Here is a 24,157-nt window from a genome sequence, read left to right as displayed (position 1 = left end):
GGAATATTCCGGAGACAAGACAGGAATGAACCAACCAGAAGGAAACCATATCAGTCTTACTCAGTTGAAAAATGGGCCAGGTGCAGGGCTGGTTCATTTAGATAATGTTTAAGGACTTTGAGATCTTGAGTTTGTTTTGTTTTGGTTATTTGCTTGGGCAAAAAAGTGACATGATGAAAGGCAAGAGGGAAAGAAACCTTCCTGATCAACTTACTCTGCTAGATGCTTTAAGTACATGAGCTCACTTATCTTCATTTTGATAAAATTTGGAAGTAAATTTTATTATCCATTAGAAAGATGAGTAAACAGAGGTTAATGAACTTCCCAGGTGGCACAGTTAAGAAATAGTAGTTTTTCTGATTCAAATCCATGCCCTTCATACTGTACCACAGACGTATCCATAATATGAAGGATGGATTTGAAAGGGTACAGTCGAGATCAAGGAGGACTAATTGAAGCTCTTATAAGAATGCAATACAGAGCAAACAAGAAATTGAGTCAGAAAAAAAAAAAATCAAAGGATTTTTGAGAAACTATCCAAGTCATCTCCTGCTGTATTGCAACTAACCATTCTCAGACAGTTTAAGAATCAAACACTGAGTCATTGGGATCTAATACATAGCTTAAATTGTGTAAATAAAAATTCAGCCATGTTTGAGTGGAAAGTTATCCATAAAGGAACTCATTTATAGTAATTACTGAGTGTTTTGTTCATGTCTTCCAAAAAATATTTGAGGACTTATTATAGGCCTTGGAGATACTGTTATCAACATAGGCAAATCTCTCCTCTTTTGTAACTTACAGTCTAGTGGAGAATGAGGTGAAGATGGAGATGGAGCATAAATAATGAATGAATGAAAATGCAGGCTCATTCAGTAGTGAATGCTGTAATGAGATTTTTTAAAAATCGCCTTGAAAAGTGGGTTACTGCAGTTTATCTCAAATTTTAATATGCATGCAAATCACCTGGGGATCTTGTTAAAATAAAGATTCTGATTCAGTAAAAAAGGATGGGGACCAAGAATCTCGATATAAGCAAGCTCCCAGGAAATGGAGATGCTACTCGACTAAGGACCATACTTGGAGTGTCAAGACTCTAGGTTCTTTTGGGGATTGGAGCAGATGAAACAATTTACCTAGAGTAGGCAGAGTCTTGGGAATTCACTCTAGAATTTTGACAAGGTTCAAATACTTACAAAGAAATTCCTATTTTCCCATGTTGACTATTTTGAAGATTCAAAAATATATATCTCAAATTCTTTTTAAAAATTTGTGTCACCCCTACTTTGCTGGCATCTATTTCATAATATTCCACGGAAGAAAATATTCCACTGAAGGGAGGCAGCCAGACATTGGAATTCTATGTGCTATGCAGATGAAACAGCAAGTTCAAACACTCTTAAACAAAAATATCCTAGAAAAGAAAAGCATATGGCTACAGTTTAATTACTAAATGGAAGAGTGATTTGATATGAGAAATAGGCAGGAGAGTTAAATCATGTAGGATTTTATAAGCCATAGCAAAGAGTTTAGATTTTATTCTATATGGAAAGGAAAATCACTGAAAGATTTTTAAGCAGGGGAGTTTATGATCTCAAATTTTAGTAGAAAAAAATCAGGCTGCTGTAAAGACTCTATTACTACATGGCAAAAAGGCATAAATGAGGAGACTGGTTAGGAAGTTGAGGTGGGTACTGGGGTCAGAACCATCTCATAGTAGGATGTTAACAATGGAGATGATTAGAAGTAGAGGTAGAACCTGTCAAGAACTGTGAAAGATTTTTACCCTGTTGCAATCTACCAGGTTAGCCTGCCACAGTTTCAGGATTCTTGTGTCAGAAGACATGAGACTCCTGATTCAGAAACAAAGAACTTTATTACTCATAGCCATAGCAGTAGCCAGATTATCAAAACTTGTGTAGATTCCTTGAGTCCTGATTTCTTTTTTTTTTTCTTAGATGGAGTTTCGCTCGTCGCCCAGGCTAGAGGGCAATGGCGTGATCTTGGGTTCAGGCAACCTCTGCCTCCTGGATTCAAGCGATTCTCCTGCCTCAGTCTCCGAAATATCTGGGATTACAGGCACATGCCACCACACTGGGCTAATTTTTGTATTTTTAGTAGAGACAAGGTTTCACCATGTTGGCCAGGCTGGTCTCAAACTCCTGACCTCAGGTGATCTTCCCACCTCAGCCTCCCAAAGTGCTGGGATTACAGACGAGAGCCACCGCACCCAGCCACATCCTGATTTCTACAAGGCAATGCAGAGTGGGCTAGGACACCTGCATAAGCAGTACTCAAAAGAGGATCAGTGTTACTTACTTTCTTTTTGCCTTAGGATCAAATATACAACAGCATGGTGCTGTTATTGATCCTATCCTTATTTAAAATGTTGACATTGTGTTCATCATGGGCTTAGCATTTTTGGTTTTTTAAATATTGCATTATTGTCTTGATTAATGCATTTTTGATGCCTCCTTAAATTTGTGTCTCAGGCAAGTGCCTCACTTGCTTCACACCAGCCCCAGCCCTGCCTTTCCCCTAATAGGTTAGGATGGTGATTTTGGTGTCTGTCACCAACAAGGCATAAAATTTTGAGTTCCTCCCCTCTCTGAAGTTCCTCAGCATACTTAGTTTGGTGCGTATGGACTTCACCCACCCTTCAGGATGGGGAAATTTTAATCTAGCCTTAAGTAATATTTTCCTTAATCAGCTAAAATTAGGATGGGGGGAGGGGAGTAGAGCAGCACAGTGAGAGAGCAGCTCTTTGCCAATAAATAAGACACATTTGTTTTCAGTTTTAAGGACTCAGCAGCTACCTATGGCTCAACCATATGAGGTCCAATATTTTTGTGCACCTAAAAGACTAAATTATGAAACAAGAGCATCATTACTGTCACTATTCGCTTCAACTTTGATGACCCATTGACTAAGAAGCCAGAGCCTATAGCTTTCTGGCTGGAACTCATGGCTTGTGCACTTAACTAATTTGGCCTTGACTCACACAGCAAGTGTGTTTTGCTTCTTTTTGATACAAAATTAACAGAGCATTTGCTCTCTCATCATGATAATATCTCTTAGGGTCTTGCCTTCTTTTAACGTAAGGGTTGGGGAAGTTTTCCAGGGCTGTCGCTGATGGTAGGAATTTGTCTAGATTTCTTTGCCTCCCTTTCTCATTCTTTGTCAACACTGTAAACCAATCCAGGTGAGTAAGCACCCAAATACAAATCAGTGCCTCATCTATAGCTTCCCAGAAAGCTAAGTTCCACTGAAAAACAAACAAAACAAAACTCTGAATCCTTTGACTGTCATCTTGGAATAAATCTAAGTTTGGAATAAGAGACTACAGCTGGGGATTAATCCTTCAAGGGCCCAACTGTTGCCATTCTTCCTTAACAAGCATATGTGTCTTGTTGCCTCAACCTCCCAAGGAAACCAGTCAAAGTTCGAATGATTCACCTGGCTTCTACCTTCTCTGAAAGTCTCTCTCTCTCAATGCTCAGTGAAGGTACATGTCTCTGCAATTTTTGTGTAAAAGAGAGTGGAATTTTCTGCCTACTCAGGACAAATGTTAGTACTAGTTATTAGAATCAAGTGAATCTGAATCCAAATGGAGAGGAAATTCACCCCACTCTACCCTCCAGAGAAGAGTTAACAACAGCCAGGGCATCAGTCTAGCAGCTGTGTTTGAACCTACTTCCTGTTCCTCAACCTTCAACCACATCTCCAAATCCTTCTCCTTAACAGGAAATAAAGTGGAACACTATTTATTCCTGGTTAATCATACAATTTGGTCAACATGTTTGCTACTGATTCCCGTGGACTTCCTCAAATCCTGTTAATCAGCCCCTGAAACACTCATATTTTCTTTCTGAAAAAGCCATGTGTCTGTTGGCGTTTCTTCCTCATTGTCAAAACTGTCAAAGACTGTAGTGCCTGAGATTTTTCTATACTTACAAGGCAACAAGTTAGCCTACCACAGTTTTACTAATGCTAGCAAAAAGAACTTTATGACTCACAGCAATAGCAGTAGCCAGAGTGTCAGCATTTGCACAGGTTTCCTGAGTGCCACTTCTCACAGGGTTACACAAAGTAGTCCAGGTGGCCCCTGTACCATCAGTGGGTTACATCACAGGACAGGAACTCTGAGACCAGGGAACCTGAATCTTTTATAATGAATAGTATGCTGCCCTTTGTTCTAGAGGTAGGCACTGTATCTTCCAAAGCTCTTTTCTACACAAAATCCTTGAAAAGACATTCTGGAACAAAGGCAGTCAGAGCCTTGCTCACAAAATAACATGGGAAGCTCATGTAGAATAATTTCCCAACAGAATTTGCTGTTGGACTGGATGTGTAGGTGCAAGGGCAATGGTAAAATCAAGGATGGTCTTTGGCTTGCACACTGGGTGGCATTTGGTGCCACTTAAACAGTGACACTTGGGGAAAGGGACCAAATTTTGATTACATTATTATGATATGCCTATTTCATTACCAAAAGAATATGTCATGGTGGCAGTTGAATACTTAATTCTAGAAGCCCATAGTATAGGTCAAAACCAGTAATAATTGATTTGGACATCATCAATATTTAAGCCATGAAACTCAATGGGATGGTGAAGAAAAAGAGTCCACAACTAAGCTCTGGGGAACTCCAGCACTTAAAGTTCAAGTAGAATAGATAACTAAGACAAAGAACAACCACCGAGGGAAAGATGTGTCCAGGAATCCAAAAGGAAGGAAGTGATTAACTGTGTCAAGCATTGCTGCGAGTTCGACAAAGATGAAAACAGAGCATCGTGAGCTGGTAGTAGTCAAAGGGTCAGAACACAGAATTACAGATAAAAACAGACTTTTAATAGTGTGACTTACTGAAGGAACTGGATAACTGAAACTATGAAACTGATATTTGGGATTTGTAATAAATAAAAGGTATTTCAATTTTATAACAGGTATACTGAATAAACATGGTGCACAAACTATGATAAAAATGCAACTTTAGTGCTCCTTCCGTTATCTCTTCAGTATTTAGCAAGGGTAATCATCCCCCACCTTGGGATGGAAATTCCTGTGCACGTATTCAAACACCAAATGTTCACTACATGTGAGGCTCCATTCTGGTACTGGGGATAGCACAATGAGAAAAAACGTTTGTGACCTTGGTAGGCCCATGAATTTATATGCTTTTATGTAACATAAGGTACTACCATCATTTTCAATTGAAAATTGTCTTTATTAAGAAATTAAAATATATAGTCCTATGTAATGATCAAAACTGTGTCTTCACACTCAATGTCATTTCCTCCTGAGGTCTGGCCTGTCTTAGGCTGAGAGCCTGCAGTAGTTGGCATCTTCCTTGGTGCTTATGTTCCCCAATCCACCAGTTGCTACTTCCCTCTCAGGGCTGATTAAAGAGTAATAAGGAAGCAGTAGGACAGTTCTTTGTGGCTAGATGACTTTATGATCTCTAAGTCCACACATGGAAAGATATATCCTTCAGATGCCTGGAAGATGACTAGAAGGCATTTTCATTTTTCATGTGATCTTTAGAAATTACCCTCTGGCCTTTTCCCCTGCAGGACCTTGAGTGAGTTGGCTGGCAGTTCTCTGTTGTGATTTGTCTCTGGTGGCTCCATGTCCATTCTCAGGGCATCCAGCTATCCTACCCCAAGCCTCTTTCTGTGAAGGTCTCCAGGCCAAGACATAGGCCCAAGACCATGCATAATGGCTTTTGTGTGGCCCGTCTTGTCCATGCATACCATTCACATAGCCTTTGCTTTGACAAATTCTCAGAACAAAGGACTACGTCAAGACAGTAGCAAGTTTTATGCAATGCCAATAGGGCAACTAGCCTTTTCCTCACCTTCTAAATTTCCAAGGCAGGAATCAGGTCCCAATTCAGGGCATCCTCTTCCTGCAGAAACACCTGACTTTTTGGAAATGGCCACACTGAAGCACTCCTTGCTAGGCTTTCAGCGAGGAGACAAAAATCACAGTACAGCTTTGCCCAAGATCCCCTCCTCCTAAAAGCCTCTCCTTACCTCTCCTTGTAATGTCTTAAAGTGTGTGAGTGGTTTCAAGAGTTATAGAAATACTTTTAGAAAAGGTTTCCTGGTGGGGATTTGTCTCCCCCTCCCATGATCTCTGATATCCTTCACACTGGCTTCCGAGTCACAGGCAGGAACTGAGGCAGGAAGAGGACAATGCTAACATCATATTATATATATACGTACAAAACAAATTGTCCCAGATTTATGAAGGCTTTTGCATCACAGAATCAGATAGCAGCTTGTTTTCTGAGAATCTGACAAGAAAGGAGCCTGCAATTAGGGGCCCCAAGGTGGAGAGCACTGGACTAGTTAAGAGAGACAAGAACTTTAAAATGATGAGGATAGATTATGCCTTCAGGATTCAAAGTAAGCAAGGTCTAAAGAATTATGCCACAGGGCAGACTGAATTTTTTTAAAAAATCAAAAGTAAAATGAAGCATTCTAAAATTATGTGGCTTCTCCAGTTATGTGTTTCAGTCTTCAGCTTTCCTTGATTAGAGAGGAAGGTCAGAGACGTTACAGATATGTTTTATAGATGCCTAAAAGTCATTTAGGGCATTTGAAATTATGCTACTTTATAATAGCATGTGCCTAAGGGGAAAGGAAAAAAATCTAAAGTTACTCTGGGATGAGAATGAGAAGACATGATAAACCCTGGTTCTGAGGAACTTTCAGGGAAAACAAAGAGGTAGAAGTGAAAATTACCTGTCAAGAATGGGTGTATAGAAGCCTAGAGAACATGAAGATTGAACAGTGAGTATCTGATGAATCAAAATTCCAGAGATGCCAACAAGCAAAAGCAAAGGTACCACAGAAGAAAGCTGACAGTGATCCCCAACAAAGAATAGAGAAACCAGTAGCCAATAGGCAGAGCTTCCAGCAAGCGAGGGAGATAGAAAAATGTAAAAAAAAAAAAAAAAAAAAAAAAAAAAAATTTGTTTATAATAACCTTAAACCTTAAACAAGCCAAGTTCATAGACTGAAATCATCAGCAATCTGGCCACTTCATCATTGAATATGCTTTACTATTTAAGATTCCACCTTCTGTGGCTTTACAGAAATATCTTTATAAAAATATAAAGAAAACAAACAAGAAAATCCATGTGAAGTCTTGGCAAGCATTCAGAAGCACCCCACACAAATGATGTTTGCTTACAAATCCTAAGCAATATTTCCAAGACTACCCCAAACATAGAAGATTCAATATAATTACTGTATTGATTTGGCTATAATAAGGACAGAGCTGTCAATTATTCTGGGTTTTTCATTTTGGTCTTATTTCAGCACTCTCTTTAGTTGGCCATTTGACTGAATGTACAGCCAGACACTTATTAGCCAACCTTCTCTTGTAGGTGCAGACGACAACCATGTGCATCTCTGTCAGCCTGAGTGGCTTTGTGGTCTTGGGCTGTTTGTTTGCACCCAAGGTTCACATCATCCTCTTTCAACCCCAGAAGAATGTTGTCACACACAGACTGCACCTCAACAGGTTCAGTGTCAGTGGAACTGGGACCACATACTCTCAGTGTAAGTATGGAACTCAGCACTAACTCCTTCATACATAGCATTGTAGTCAGGACCAGCCTGCCAAGAACAGGCAACACATGTCTGTCCCCATGAACAATCTCAATTCGATTTTACTAAGTATGGATTTGAACACTGTGAGTCAGGTATTGTGCTAGGTGCTGGGGATTCAGTAAGGAGCAAAGAAGTCAAAGCTTCTGTTTGGGAGTGCATACAGTCTAGCAGGGAACAAAGACATTAAATCCATAGCTGCAATGAGGGGTTTGACCATGTTGTGAGGTTAGGTAACCTGGTCTCTAGTCCTGTTCTGCAGTCAATTTAATAGATAACTTCAAACAAGTCACTCTATTGCTTTCTGCCTCATTTTACTAATTAAAATAGGGGACTGGACTAGATTGGTGTTTTCTAAAGTATATTATATGTCACACAGATGCCAAAGGAGCTTCATGAAAAATTAAAAGGGGAAGATAATAAAATACAATGAAAAATGCTACATTCCTAATTCCCCCTTGGAAGTTTACAGCATTTCCTTTAATGAGTGTGTTATAGGTTTTGAGAATCTCTATGCAAGAAAACCTGTTTAACTTTGTTAAAAGTTAAAATACTTTTAAAAATATTTTATCACAGTAAAACTAGCATCCCGTGGAACACACCTTGGAAAATGCTGGAACAGATCTTCCTCCTACTTCAGTGACACAATGTTTTCTCAGCTGAGAAGGCAGTGTGAACTGAAGGATACTAGGATAGTTCCCAGTCCCTAATTCTCTCTGCTACTGGCCTGCAAATGTCTGAAGCGCTATCCTTAGAGAATCATTGATTTAATTCTTTAGAGTTCTCTAAAGCACAAATGTACCTGAAGGGGATAACCTTTTAAGCCATTTTCAGCTAACTTGTGGTATGAAGTAGAAGCAGTTCACTGACACTGGATGAGGGGGAAGAAAAGAACGGGAACCACGAGAGGGGGAGGGAGGACAGAAAGTGACAGAGACAAATGACTGCTTCACAATTTTGCCTCGAGTTGATCAGAAAGGATACTTCAAAATAGCTCAGCATCACAGGGTCAGCAATCACATTAGTGCCCCAATTTCTCTACCAAAGTACAGAATTTAACAGGGCAGCCCTTCCCCCAGGAAACTGAGGGAAGACTGACAGGCTGAGAGCATGTGTTCAGGGATAGGCTGCACGTTCCTCTCTTTCCAGCTAAACTCCAACGTGTCACAAAACTTGAGCTTCAGGGCATGGCAAAGCCTGTAGGATCGTTTTCCATGGATCTTAGAGAAATATGTTGATTTCTTGAGCAAACAAAGCTCTTTTTAACAGACTAATCTTAACAGCTACCTAGTCCAGACCAGAGAGAACTGTCAATAACTAATAAAAATATTAACAACAGGTAACAGGAACTTTCATTTGTTGAGTGTTTTTCATATGCTGGGCACCATGCTAAATACTTTACACACATGTGTGCATGTGTGTGCTGTCTTATTCAATGCTCCAACCCCTTAAGGTAAAGAAACACACCCAGGGTCACACACTTTAAAAATGGCAGAACCAGAATTTAGAGTCAGTTCCTATGATTTCAAAGCCAGTGCACCTAACCATTGTATCGTGCAGCCTCTCCCAGAGAGCAAGCTGGGAAAGTTCTCATGGGCAGGCTTTGCGGAGAGAATAAAAAGAAGGTTATCCCAGCAAAATTGTCTCATTGCTAGCTCAGAACTTTTGCTTGTTATTAGAACAATTTAGCAGAGTCCATAAGTCTTCCATAGACATTATTCAAAATTGCATATATCCAGACCTCAGTAATTTAGAAATGGCAGAATTTTCTAATGCATATGCTGGGAATTAACAAATTCCAGAAGGGATAGCAAGGGCACTTTCTCCAATCAAGTCTCTTGTTAGAAATTCAGAAATATCCATTTACATAAAAACAATGTACTACAACCACAGCAGACCTGCTAAACTATTACTCAGTATGCTAATCTGATAGTGACCCAATTAGTACTTCAAGACAGATGTTTGAACAACATTTTTGGAATGTTTTGTTAATAAAATTATAAATAAACTTTTTTTTAAAAAAAGGTCTAAATTCAGACCTCATTGTTTCAGCAATATTTCCCTAATTAATACAAATCAATGAAGTAGTACCATGTAACAAAATGAAGATTTTATATAACATCTCTTAGCATTTTAACGTGCATAAGTAACAAATACATTCACCTGTTATTTGCATTTTTACTCTTTTATTCAAAGTAGTTTTATATTCATGAACTCATTTTATCCTCATGAGTACCAGATATCACAAGTTCTATTTTATAGGTAAGAAAATTGAGAATTGAAGTTACTTCTCAAGGATATACAATGATACAAGAGTCAATAGTTGACCCTGATTTCCTGACTTTCAATTAAAAACTTTCCCATTTTAATAAGATGGAAGTATTTCATATCAAGAAATTTATTCATTTATTAAATTATTGAGTACCTACTACACACCAAAAATTTCTAAGCACTGTGTACACAGTAATGAATAGGACAGAATCCCTGGCCCCATGAAGCTTGGTGTCTAGGACAGTGGTTTTCATACTATAGACTGTAAGCCATTATTGGGTCATGAAATTTAGTATCTTTGGCCAGTGCTTTTTAAAAGAAAAAAATAGAAAATCTTAAGAGTGCATTACATGTAATAAAGGTAAGGCATAAAAGGTAAGTCATGAAGAGTTATATGTATACATATACCAGGTCCGGGTAAAATGTATTTATTTCTATAGATCACAATCAAAGATGTTTAAAGGCCAGTGGTCTATGGAATTTAGTTCTGTGTATGAACACGTTACTGATCCACTTTGGTAAGAATTGAAGCAATTATTTAATATCTTAGTGTCTGTTTCCTCTATTGTATATTCAGCTCAATTTATCTCCATTTCCCTCTTAAATACTTGGAAGTATGTTGCTTTCGAAATCAAGAACATTCCTTAAACTGCTCTGAGTTCATTAGATAAAGCACATGTTTTTCTTGGGTTGTACATAATTCATGTTCTTCCAGTGAGTATAATGTTAGCACTTTATTTCATTGGGTGATTGTTAATATTGCTGCTGGTTTTCTGACTTTCTCTTCAGAGGTAAAAACAAAACCCACTGTAGAGATGAGAGTAAGCTAATATGGAAACAGAGTTATCACGTTTCCTCCGCTTTATCTATTCCTGCATAACAAACTTCTCCATAACTTAAAGCCTTAAAACAATACCTCTTTATATTATTATCTCTTACAGTTTACAAGTCAGGAATTCAGACAGGGCTTGGTTCATCTGCTCCATGAGGCTGAGGTTCTTCCATGGTTTTAAGCAGGGACTGAGCTGATCTGGAAGATTGATGATGCTTTCACTCTTATTCCTGGCATCTTGGCAGGAAGCCTGTCCATGTTGGCTCCTAATGAGCATGTTCCATAAAAAAAGGAAGTAGAAACTGGCTTGGCCAGGAAACTGGTATAGCATAATTGGTACCATACTTATTTATCAAAGCTCAGATTCAATGGGAAGTGCATAGACCCCACCTCTCAAAGAGTCTGTGATCATTTTAATTATGCCACACTTTCCAAATCCCCAATTAATCCATTACTGCATCTTATCAAGAATTACAGTGACTTGACACAATCCTGTATAACACCAAGAAGTCACCCCAACTGGAAAGTACAGCCATATCAATTCCAAGTTAATCCTCTAGCAAGAGAGTAGGAGAAATACCACATTACTTTGGATTCTAGGAGAGCCTCCTGATGGCAGCCAAGCTGGTTGATAGCAGAAAGAGTATTGGTATTGAATTTTTAAAGCTGACCAGTTGCTCCACAAAACTGGAAAAGCATGACCACACTCAGTAGCAGACAAGAAAGAATGAACATGGTTAACAACATCTTGGAAAACTGAAAAGTTTTACATATTGCTATGTGCAAAAGAGTACAATTAAAGTTGTGCCTAATTAATTATATACAGTAGAAGTAAGAATGATAAAAATAAATAAATGATAAAAATAAATTCTTAATCTCCATTAAGAATACCCATGGATCAATGATTCCCAGATATTTGTATATGAAAAATAACTCCTTTGAAATGGAGATGCCCTGGTCCCACCCATAGATATTCTGATTCATGTGGTCTGGAGCAAAGGCCAGAAATCTGGTTTATAACAGACACCCCAGCTGTTTCAATAGAAGTGGTCCAAAGAAAATATTTTGAGAACCTCTGCCCAAACCATCCTTGTCTACTTCATCCACTGATATCAGTGCAGTCACTATAGGGAGGTTCTCTAGCCCATCAAAGAGGAAGCAGGGTTTCAGAGAGGGAGTGACATTCTGAATTTCCACCCTTTGCTTCATAATACCAATGGCCACATCCACATGCAGTGATTTCCCAGGCTACCTCTGGAACTTTCAGGGAAGTCATTTCCAGCATAGAAGAACCTGGCCACTCAGAAAACATTTACTAAAAGTGGGCATTCTCCTTCTAATGGCAGTATAACTCAGAGACCTTGAAATCCTAAACTTGTACTTTTAACTCCACTCCCACCCCCACACACATAAGCAAACATCCTTTGTATATGGATGAAAAAGAGGTCATTTTTATTCTCTTCTGCTCTAGAAGCAAAAGGGATTCCCAGAGCTGGTTCCTAAGGACAGGCAATCAATAACATATGTTGGGAATGTAAGTAGAACTGCATAATATTTAAAGAAACAAGCTGGAAGTACACATGAAGTTACATAGCGTAAAACCCTATAGCAGTCATGCAGGTGAGAATATTGGCACTAACATGATTTTGTATCAGCATAGACTGGGGAGAGAAAGGTGAAAAATGATGTGTGCCCCATAGTCTTCAGAGCTATTATGTACCCAGACTTGGTCCTATAAGGATATGTGTCTCTTGCTCATGGTAATCGTTCAGATGTGTGTATGTCATTATCATGAAGATCAGCCAAGAAACTTCGACTACCTAATGATGCCCAGATTTTGGTCCCCAAGGAGCTGTAGGCATATGGAGATTGATTTTTCTCTGCCAAGACAGTCACTTGTCTAGGTGGTAATGTATGAACTGTTCAATTAATACAATTACTTATTATCACAAAGTTTTTTCGCATTATAAAAAGAAAGTGGTAGTATAAAAAAAAGATTAAGTGAACACTCTTCTAGAGTCACGGCATCATTTTCCACACAGCTACAACCACAGAAAGCAAGCACATGAGACCAGACTCTGGCCTAGTTAGCAACGGGCAATGGCCTAGTTAGCAGGGGGCAAGCCATTGTTGAAGTCTGAATATGACTTTATAAAATAAAAGCATAACACGTAATTCCCAAGCTTCTTCTCTATAGTTCAGCCCCTGAAAAACAGCATCATGTGCCTGTACTCTAAGCTCAGGGAACCCCACATGACACTATGTACTAGCCTGGCCGGAAAATTAGCAAGGTATTTGGTAATACAAACTGAATTGATAATACAAACTGAATTGATGGTCTTTCTTGCCACAGGTATATCATACATGTAAATCTTCAATGGGCAGTGCAGGAAGAACTAGAGTATTCAGCAAGTGAAGCCAGCTGCTTTCATGGAGAATATACCCAAAGCATCCAAACCAGATAAATGTTAATCTATTTTTCCCTTTAGAAAGTTCACAGAAAAGAGGCCAGTCACAGTGACTCATGCCTGTAGTCCCCGCACTTTGGAAGGCCGAGGCAGGTGGATCACCTGAGGTCAGCAGTTCAAGACCAGTGTGGCCAATATGGCAAAACCCCATTTCTACTAAAAAAAAATACAAAAATTAGCCAGGCATGGTGGTGTGCAGCTATAATCACAGCTACTCATGAGGCTGAGACAGGACAATTGCTTGAACCTGGGAGGTGGAGGCTGCAGCGAGCCGAGATCATGCCACTGCACTCCAGCCTGGGAGACAGAGCAAGACTCCATCGCCCTCTGCAAAAAAAAAAAGTCCACAGAAAAGATAACTATTGGGTACTGGGCTTATTTCATCACTTGAAATCTGTACAGCAAACCCCTGTGACACACTTTTACCTATGTAACACACCTTCACATGTACCCCTAAACCTAAAATAAAAGTTAAAAAAAAGAAAGTCCACAGCATTCCTGAGAATCTCATTCCATTCCCTTTTACTCCTTTTGTCATTGTCAATGGAAGAATAGAGTCTCCAGCTACAATAGGTAACTCTACATGTATTAGAGAATTGATGTTTAGTACCTCTCCTTTCTTCTGTGTAACACTGTCATTGTGTTTGTCTCACAACTGCTTTTTTCCATCCCTTAAATCATTTTCTCTTTATCTCTAATATGTTGCTAGGTTTTCCCCTAGTAAATATAGCCCACCTTCTTTAATAACAGTGACCACAAATATCAGAGCTGGGAGGGCCACTTTGGAACATTTATTCTAATAACCACATTTCTAGATGAGAAAACTAGGGCCTATCTACTAGATACTTTAGGAATTTGGTAACTAGAGTTATAGATGAAACTCTCAAAAGCTGCTATATTGTTCCTCTGGCCTCCTTGGATTTGCTGCCTCAGCTCGGTTACAAAATTCAGCTCATAGGCTATTCTGACAATGAGAATGTTAGCATCTGCAAATTCAATGGTTTTATTTTTTTTTAAGTTAGAAGCTTACTTTTCAGGTCTATACCTGATGGCATCTTGTTCTATCAGCACAGGTACAGACTCATTCATGTAGTCCCATAATGTTCATGGAGTCCCATAATGACACTACGTAGTAGCCTGGCCAAGCAAGTTAGGTTTGAATGTGGCTAGAGGAGGATGAATAAAAGTGAGAATAAGAGGCGAGGAGAACAGAGAGGCATTATAAGGATATTTGCTCTTTGACTGAAAGAAATGAGAAAGCACTAGAAGGGTTTCATCAGAGTTGTGGTACGACCTGACTTTAAAAGCATAAATTTTGGCTGTGTGGGCAAAATATAAAAGAGGGAGCAGTCAAAGAGATCATTTAGGAGGAGGCATAGTCCAAATGGTGGTGGTTTAGACCAGAGTGAGAGATAGCAGTAGAAGCCAATAAAGTGTTCTGATACTGTACATAACTTAAAGGTGAAGCTAACAGCATTAGTTCCACAGAAAAGAGACTAAAACTAATTTTATTAGAGTTTAACACTTTTGGTTTTAGACTTTTGTCCCTAGGCATAGTAGCACATGCAACTCATATTAGTCATCTGAGCCTCAGGGTGAAAAAGTTTCTGATCCTTGTCTGAAAACATATTTTGATAGAAAAGAGGAGAAACCAGTGATGTTGGGCAACTAAGATAGTGAAAAGAACGCAGGATTGGTAGAAAAGCACAGAAAAATGAGCCTTTTCATTTACCAATTATTTATTGGGCATCCCTCTTTGTACTTTTTGAGGGAAGGAGAAGAGAGTAAATTTTTATTTATTTTATTTTATTTTATTTTATTTATTTATTTTTTTTTTTTTTGAGACAGAGTCTCGCTCTGTCCCCCAGGCTGGAGTGCAGTGGCGCAATCTCGGCTCATTACAAGCTCCGCCTCCTGGGTTTACGCCATTCTTCTACCTCAGCCTCCCAAGGAGCTGGGACTACAGGCACCCACCACCACACACGGCTAATTTTTTGTATTTTTAGTAGAGACAGGGTTTCACCATGTTAGCCAGGATGGTCTCGATCTCCTGACCTCGTGATCCACCCACCTCATCCTCCCAAAGTGCTGGGATTACAGGCATGAACCACCGTGCCTGGCCAAGAGCATGATATTTTAAAGCAACATGATGTGGCAACGATGGAGGGCAGTATTTAGTTGAAGACTGATGGTTTGAATGTGTCCTCCAAATTTCATGTGTTGGAAACTTAATCTCCAAATTCATATCCTGATTGGAGGTGGTGTCTTTGGGAGGTAATTAAGATTAAATAAGGTGATCAGGGTGGGGCCCCCATGATGGGACTGATGGCTTTAACAGGAGAGGAAGAGAGACCTGAACTAGATGCTCACCCTATCTCACCATGTGATGCCTCTCACCATGTCATGAGACAGCAGGAAGGCCCTCGCCAGATGCCCAGTGCCATGCTCTTGCACCTTCCAGCCTTCAGAACCATGAGCTAAATAAATGTCTATTCATTATAAATTACCTAGTAAGTGATATTCTATCACAGAAACAGAAAATGGACTAAGACCAAGTGCTATTTCTGTTGGTAATGGGTCATTAAAAAGGGTCATGACATACCTTCTTTTTCCATAAATCTTGTCGCACAGGAAAAGAATCATTGAATGAAGAAGTCATTGCTTTCATACAGTTCTACTCCCCATTTGGAAACTAAATCTTGGATTTGCAGATTTTTATCTCACAGCATAATGAATATGATGATCTTAAATCTACTGTTAACAGTTTAAAACCATTACTTGGGTCATAAAGAGGAAGCAGTCACTAAGAATTCAGTCTATATATTTTTTCTTTTTTCTTTTTTTTTGAAGAGACCCTTTTTCACAGACAGGGTCTCATTCTGTCACTCAGGCTGCAGTGCAGTGACATGATCCTAGCTCACTGAAGCCTCAAACTCCTCGGCTCAAGTCATCCTCCCACCTCAGGACCTGAGGCACATGCCATCCTGCCCAGCTAAATTTTTTTAGAGATGGGGTCTTGCTACATTGCCCAGGCTGGTCTCAAACTCCTGCCTGGCCTCAAATGACCCTCCTACTTTGGCCTCCCAAGGTGCAGAGATTTCAGGCCCAACCCACTGTACCAGGCCCAGTCTATATTTCTTAATAATGAATTATTTGCCTTCCACTGTGAAATCTCTGACATAGCAAGAATACCAAACCAATGGGTAGTAGTAGTGTCTTCATCTGCCCAGATAACATCTATTATTCAATCACGAGATACAATTCTCCTGAAATGGAACCAAGGGACCCTAGCACAAGTAAAATTAAGATGATGAGTAAGAAAGCAGATTCAATGACAAAGCAGGACACAAGACAACAAACAGCTGGTGGAAACTGGATTCCATGACCATAATAGTAAAATACCTAAACAAACAGACTTCCTGGGAAAAAATTATTGGGGGTCATCAGAAGCAAGGAAATGGAACAGATGGAGCAAACTGGAATGTCTGTTCTATTGAAATGTTTATTTTTTTTTCTGAGACTGATGCAAAGTAACACTGCTAAAGTAACACTGATTCTCAGCAACCAGTCTTAGCCACTAAATTGACTAACAGACTTGGCATCCATAAAAATCTATTAAATAAATATATTTAGCATTGATTGAGGGTCCAATTACCTGAAAAAAATACAATAATTTTCTCCAAAGTCTGGCTAGCCCATGCATTACTGGTGGAAGAGAAGTGGATTTCACAGAGCAAGACAAAGCTGCCACTTGGTTACATTGATCTTCAATGTTTCACCAGTTTGTGAAGCAAAATATGCCTTTTGATGGCTGTGAATTACACTTTTGTGATCAATAGTGGAATTTGTAAGGTCCTTTTCCATTTACCTTAAATTTTCACTTTGAATGGCAAAAGCACACCTTATCCTAGAGTATCCAATAGTTACTACTTACCCCAAGTCCCAGGAAAGCCAAAAATAGGGCTACATGCCTCTTATGTCTAATAGAAAGGATGATTATAGAAATCTGCTTAACCGCACTTACGAAAATGGGCTAAACTTACACCATTAAAAATCTCATGAGGATTTCATCAGAATAATAGAAAAAGCTCATCACAAACATACACACACAAATGATAGTACTTTGCCCTTCCACATATTTTACTACCTTGGTGAATAACAGATGGGCTAATACGGGAGGCATATGTAAAATATTTATGAAAAGCAAAGTAATTGAGATAATAAGCTCATAAAACAATAATTTTCCCTACTATATTCAACAGCATGTGCAAAAATGAGAATTTTCTTCATAATAAAATGCACCAGCAGAAGCTACCAATGAAATAATAAAAGAGAAGTAGAAAAATATAAGTTAGAGTTCCCTTCGACACATTAAAAAGTATTTAGGGGGAAAAGTAGTTGCAAAAAGAGTCTTGTGGGTATTTTTTGTTGTTGCTATTTCTTGTAAGAAGACCTTGAATTTGTATTATCTTCCACTCAAAGAGTTTAGACATTCTGACATAGGTTGCTCCTTTGAATGTCCCTATGAAGGGGGTGGATGAAACAAAGTTGTTCTATTAACTTCCATAATGATGTCCATGGGGTGCATAGTAGATGACTACTTTATACTAGAACTTGAGGATTTTCCATGCAGGTATCTTTTGCAGACTCTGTCCTTCTTACCTAGGCAAGATATACCTAATTTTTAAGAAATTAGAATGCAATGGGCAAGCCGACTCTAAGAGTGCACTCCAAAGCATAGCATTACATCAAGTTCCATAAGAGGACAGGGAACATCAGAGTAAGTTTCAGATACAAACTTAAGAGGGGGTATTTGAATCCCAGGCCTTAGTTATCCTAGACTTATCCCTGTGACACATTATTCCTCTTCAATCACTAAAATTTCATTTTTAGCCTGCACAGAAATAATACAACTTGATCCTGGAAAAGATAAAGAGATTAGTTAAAATGTCAAAGGCAGCATGCCTGAATGGGGAGCTCACAACCTGAGTCAGTTCTCTTGGCAAGGGTAGTTGATGGTCATTGTCACAATGTGGCTTGAGAAGCAAAAGCCCACCTGTCTGAAAATAAGGCTGCCCATAGGCTTCACGTTTGCTGGTCATTTCTTTAGTTTAAAAGATTATTTCCTTCTTGAAACTTCCATTGGTTTCCTGATTCTTTGAGATGCAAACATTTATATGATAATTCAGGAAATATTTATAGACAGTCTATTCCATGACCAGCACTAGGGATAAAATAATGAAACAGATAAGTAAAACCCCTGCATATTATCTAGTCAAGGGTATCGGATGCTACACCAAAAATAATAATAAGGAAGAAAAAAGGCAGCAACAACTGGGCTAGGCTGAGTTTCAAAACTGAGTGATGTGACAGTAGCTGATTGGCTATTATTTTAAATTAAGTGGCCTGATGACTACCTTTTTGAGGTAACATTTCAGATGTGGATGACAAGGAGGAGCCAGACATGAGTAGATCAGAGGGAAGAGCATTCCTAGAGAGGCAAAGTCTACTGCAAAGGCAGAAAGTTGAGAAACAGACTTGCTGTATTTGAGAACAAAAGCAAAAAGAAGGAAAGAAAATTTGGAATGAGGTGAACACAAAAAGAGAGACATGGTCCTAATTACGATGGGATTTATAAGCCAGAGTAGAGTTAGAGCACACAGGGAAGCCATTGGAAGTGCATATGTAGGTGACTTGTATTTTAAAATACTCTCACTGCTGTATAGAGAATATATTGCAAAAAAAGCAAGAGTGGAAACAGGCCAGTGGTGCAACTCTTGCAATGATCAGGAGAAACATCATGGTGGGTTGCCCCAGGGTGGTAGATGCAAAGAGAACTGGTTAGACATAAATCTAGAGGTGACTGAAACTGATGATAGGTTTGACATGGGGCAGGATTGAAACAAAAAGGAATGAAACATACATTTTAGATTTTTGGTTTGGGCAATCAGCCAGATGGCAAAACCATTCACTGAGGAAAGGAAAGCTAAATGGAGACAGGTTAGGGAATCAAGAGTTCAGCTTTGGCCACTGATTTTGAAGTGGCTTTTAAACATACACACAAAGATGTCAAGCAGGCAGTTGGATACAAAAGGCTGCAGAAAAAGCACATATTGAATGACCTAGAGTGCTCTCCTAGGTTTCCAGTAACTCATTTTGAATCTCACTTTGCCTTGCCCTTTCTCTTACCTTACCTACATTTGATGAAGCTGGAAGTAGATACAATATGTGGAAATAATTTTTCTAATTAAAGTATTTATAAATAATAAAGTCCTCACATTTGGAATTATGATTATGACCACTTTCCATCAAGTATTTATCTGGCACATACTGTGTTAACAATTTCTTCATTGTAGCAGTTTCAGGAAATGCATATTAAACCGTACCTGCCCTCAGAGATACTATAGCTTTTAATGGGCTTGTATTGTAAAGAAAATTGAACCTGATCCTAATAATAAGAAGAAAAAAATCTCCAAAAGAGTTAACATGTTGCATGACTCCAGTGTAACTTGAGGTAGCCACACAAACTTGACTTCATAGATTTTCTTACATACCTAGCCAAGCAATCAACGTAAAATTGAGGGGCTGTAGATTCCCTAGTGGTGGACCTGCTGATAGACTTCAGTGCCCCAAGTACAGTGAATGCACCCCCACTGAATGCCATATAATCTCCAATTTCATAAATAGTTGCTCCTGTTTAAGGGAATTAATAGGAATTTTGCCTAGATAAAATGAAAATGTAGGGGTCAATTATATATCCACTATCAAGCATTGGCATTTAAACATGAAGCCAGTTTATCTGCAGGTTAACTTTGAGATATGCTCTTAAAGAATGGGACAGACGGCTGGTCAATTTGATCTGGGCTGCGATCAAGTACCCCAGAGGATCAGCTCCTACTGGTGAGAGTATATACAAATAGACAGGCCAAGGGGTTGTATGAGAGAGATCTTAAATGTAATGGAACACCATCTCTTTAACCAATTCTCTCGGCTACATGGTTTCATTCCATGGAGAATGGGGCTCCTTGCTTTTGTTCTCATTCAGTGAAAAGAAAAAGCATTAAGGGTGAAATATATATAACTTATCTGTACCTAGATTTCTCATGAAATAAAACTTTACCAACAACAAGTTAATAGCTAAGAACTGTATCTAGGAAAACTGAGTGCCATAAAAAGAATGAATATATATATCCATACTATATAATATGGCTAGGGAGTACTTTAGTTTCCTATGACTGGTATAAGGAATTAGCACAAACTGGGTGTCTTAAAACAATAGAAATTTATTCTCTCTCAGTTATGGAGGCTGAAAGTCTGAAAGGAAAGCATCAGCAGGGCCACACCATAACACTGTTGTCACTATTTGTCATTAACGAGGGCACCATCCCTTTGGAATATCTTTTCTGAGACCCGTTATGAAACTGAAGCTCTTAGCAACTCAGCCCTTGCTAGTGTTTTTACTGAGGTTATCCACTTGAACAATGAAAATATATCAAACAAGTCTCTAAGGCAGTGGAGTTCACAGATGACTCACGGACTATATAAGGCTCATCCCTGTATAGACAGAACAAAACTAACTAAGGTACTGAAAACAGTAAATAATTTAGTAACCTATAAAAATTGCAGTGAGTTTTTGATTTTGCACATTGTATTTAAACCAGTTTATAGATTACCAAAGCTAATTTTCAACCCACAAGTGACTTCCTTCAACAATGATTATACTTATAAATTCTCTGCCAAGAGGTATAACATTAGTGGAGGTATGTTCTGGGTTGCAGACTAATTTGGAGCAGACCATATTTAGAAATTGACCTACAATAGCATTTTAACCATTTAGCACTTTCCAAAGCCAAATTAAAATGAGTTTTTAATTTAATTTTATTTTTTTTCACATTTTTTATTTCCATGGGTTTTTGGGGAATAGATGATATTTGGTTACATGAGTAAGTTCTTTAGTGGTGATTTGTGAGATTTTGGTGCACTCATCACCTGGGTAGTATACACTGAACCCCAATTTGTAGTCTTTTATTCATCACCTCCTTCCCACCCTTCCCCCCGAGTCCCCAAAGTCCATTGTATCCTTCATGCTATTACCTTTGTGTCCCACTTGACTAACTTTGAGTTTTCTGTCCCACTTTGTTTTCCAGCCTCTGCAAGCACGTATGTGCCAACGGTGTGCAATGGGCGGGAAGTCCTCGACTCCACCACCTCATCTCTGTGATTGTGAATTGCAGTTCAGTTCTTGTGTTTTTAGACTGTTAGACAAAAGTGCTCACATGCAGCTCCAGAATATGGAAACAGAGCAAAAGAACAACCCTAGTACCTTTTTTTAGAAACAGTACGATAAATTATTTTTGAGGACTGTATATAGTGATGTGCTAGAACTTTCTAGGCTGATTCTAGTGCCCCTATTATTAACAATTCCCCCAGAACATAGAAATAACCATTGTTTACAGAGCTGAGCATTGGTGAAAGGGTCTGACAGGGTCAGTCTACTAAAAAAAAAAAAAAAAAAAAAAAAATACGGTGGCAATATTATGTAACTTTTTTTCCTATGAAGTTTTTTGTAGGTCCTTGTTGTAACTAATTTAGGATGAGTTTCTATGTTGTATATTAAAGTTACATTATGTGTAACAGATTGATTTTCTCAGCACAAAATAAAAAGCATCTGTATTAATGTAAAGATACTGAGAATAAAACCTTCAAGGTTTTCCAGCATGGTGGATAATGGTTTCTTCTTTTTGAATAACTCAAGGTAATTTGAATATGACTTCAAATCATTTCTACATTTAATAGTAGAAGAAACTGTCTGACTGTGCCTCTGTTCCCATCTATACATACTTCAAACTCAAGTTGTTACCCTGCTGAAGAGTTGTGAGCAGGTTCAGACTTCTCTATGGTCCACAATGATCAGAAATTGACTGGTAGCAACACCATATATATCAGACCATTTCAGTGACAATACACATTTTGGTTTTCTAAAGCCACATCTGGGGGGGCAGCCGAGAATTGCCCAGATAGAGATATAAGACAATGAGAGAGTTGCTATGTTCAGAATATAGAGACTGTGGCTGCCAGGGAAGATTTGATGGCTCTCATTTCCTAAAACAACCTTAATTACTATGAAATTGGCAGAATATCTCCTTATTCCATTAGAAAATCACTCTCACCATTCACTGCTGAATGAGGCAATAAAATGCAGGATATCTTATTTTCTAATTTTTTTTCAGTAGCCATGCTCAGGCACATCGGCTTGTCACTAAACTTGAATATTTTACTAACCTAAGTAAGGGAGTGAAGAGGGAAAGCATGGATAAGCTAAAACTGGCTTATTCTTACTAAATACTGTCCTATTTTTATCAACCTTTTACTCACAAATCATTTATGAATGTAGGAAAATTTACTGAGAATCTATGTGTCAGATCCTGTGCCAGGGGCCATGGCTAGGGAGTGCTTTAGTTTCCTATGGCTGGTATAAGGAATTAGCACAAACTGGGTGTCTTAAAACAATAGAAATTTATTCTTGCACAGTCATGGAGGCTGAAAGTCTGAAAGGAAAGTGTCAGCATCAGCAGGGCCACACTCTCTCAGAAGCTCTAGTGGAGAATTCATTCCATGCCTCTTCTAGCTTCTGGTGGTTGCCAGCTTCCTTGGCTTGTGGCCACATCACTACAATCTCTGCCTCTATCTTCACATCACCTTCTCCTCTGTGTCAGTTTTGTCCTCTGTGTCTCTTACAAGGACACTAGTCATTTGATTTAGGGCCAATCTAGGTAGATACTATAGGATGAGTTCATCTCGGGAGACTTAATTATATCCGCACAGGCCCTTTTTTCAAATAGATTAACATTCTCAAGTTCCAGGGATTAAGATGTGGACATATCATTTTAGGGGCCACTTTTTATCCCACAACAGAAAAAAGAATGAATAAGTTGTAGTGCCTGCCTCTAAGAAGCTTAAAGACTGAAAAATATTATGATAAGAGGACGTTTGTGACACAAGGAAGACAGTGAGAGGAAAGATGAGGAGAATCAGGATATGAAATATCCACAGGCTAAACAGTCAAGGCCTGAATAATCAAACATAATTATACTATTTTAAAATGCCTGAAAACAAGTAACAGGTAAATAAAAAGCCAACAGGACTGGCTTTGGAGGAAATAAAAGAGTCAGATGTTAGAAATTCTTCTTTTTCTTCTGGATGCATTTGAATCAGCAACCTAATCAAGCAATCCAAAACTCACCAGATGCTCAAAGACAATAGTGTTCACCAGTGTCTAATTCCCATATTCAAATAAGAACCTGGAATCTGGGGAGGGGAGCTTAGACTGGATAATAGATTCAACAGCACTAAATGACAAAAATGAATTCTGCTGTGACTGAAATTGGCAGGAATGCTAGATAAGTGTGTTAAGAATGAGCATTGCTCAGGATAAAGGCTGAGGCAAGGCTGATGGGAGATAAACTCAGTCCTCTGATGGAATGTGACAGTCTGAAGAAGGCAATATCAGATGGGTTGTGTAGAGACATGGCTGATGCCTCAAACAATCAAACTGATTATGTATCTTTTCAAACAAGACAATTAGGCGTGTATATAAATCTTCAGAAAACTGTGTTTTTGAGAGGGCTAGGTTTTGATCTATGCCCACTGTATTTCATGCCCTGAAAATATAATTTCATGCATTAACTGACAGCTCTTGTCATTTTCTTTTTCCTTGCCACAACCTTTGTTTCTAATTGGAAGTGCATCATCTAACATGTGATCTTTGGAAATATTTTTTAAAATATTCAACATATGTATGAAAAATAGCAGCTACAAAATCTTTTACATAAGCTATTTCAAGCAAATAGGTTTTTGGTTGATTTTTTTGCTCCAGTAACATTTCATCAGTTCACAATATAAAACTGGTTGAGCCAGTCCATCACTGCAAAAAACTTCCTGAATTTAAGAAACCCAAGCAAAATGAT

The 24,157-nt window shown here is 38.6% G+C and overlaps 1 protein-coding gene across 2 annotated transcripts in view; it reads left to right on the top strand.

The window, feature by feature from the left end:
- The window catches only part of GRM3 (glutamate metabotropic receptor 3), a 228,596-nt gene extending 204,689 nt beyond the window's left edge, over positions 1-23,907 (top strand). Inside the window, exons 6-7 of one of the 2 annotated variants that reach the window (XM_054558904.1) lie at positions 7,397-7,571; positions 21,338-23,907. In XM_054558904.1, coding sequence (XP_054414879.1) covers positions 7,397-7,571; positions 21,338-21,411 — 249 coding nt within the window. In that variant the 3' untranslated portion in view covers positions 21,412-23,907. 2 annotated transcript variants of the gene reach the window in all.
- Positions 23,908-24,157: the final 250 nt, after the last annotated feature.

This window comes from Pongo abelii, chromosome 6 (assembly GCF_028885655.2).
Source record: "Pongo abelii isolate AG06213 chromosome 6, NHGRI_mPonAbe1-v2.0_pri, whole genome shotgun sequence".
Taxonomy (NCBI): Eukaryota; Metazoa; Chordata; class Mammalia; order Primates; family Hominidae; genus Pongo; species Pongo abelii.
This window is presented reverse-complemented; position numbering and strand designations above follow the sequence as displayed.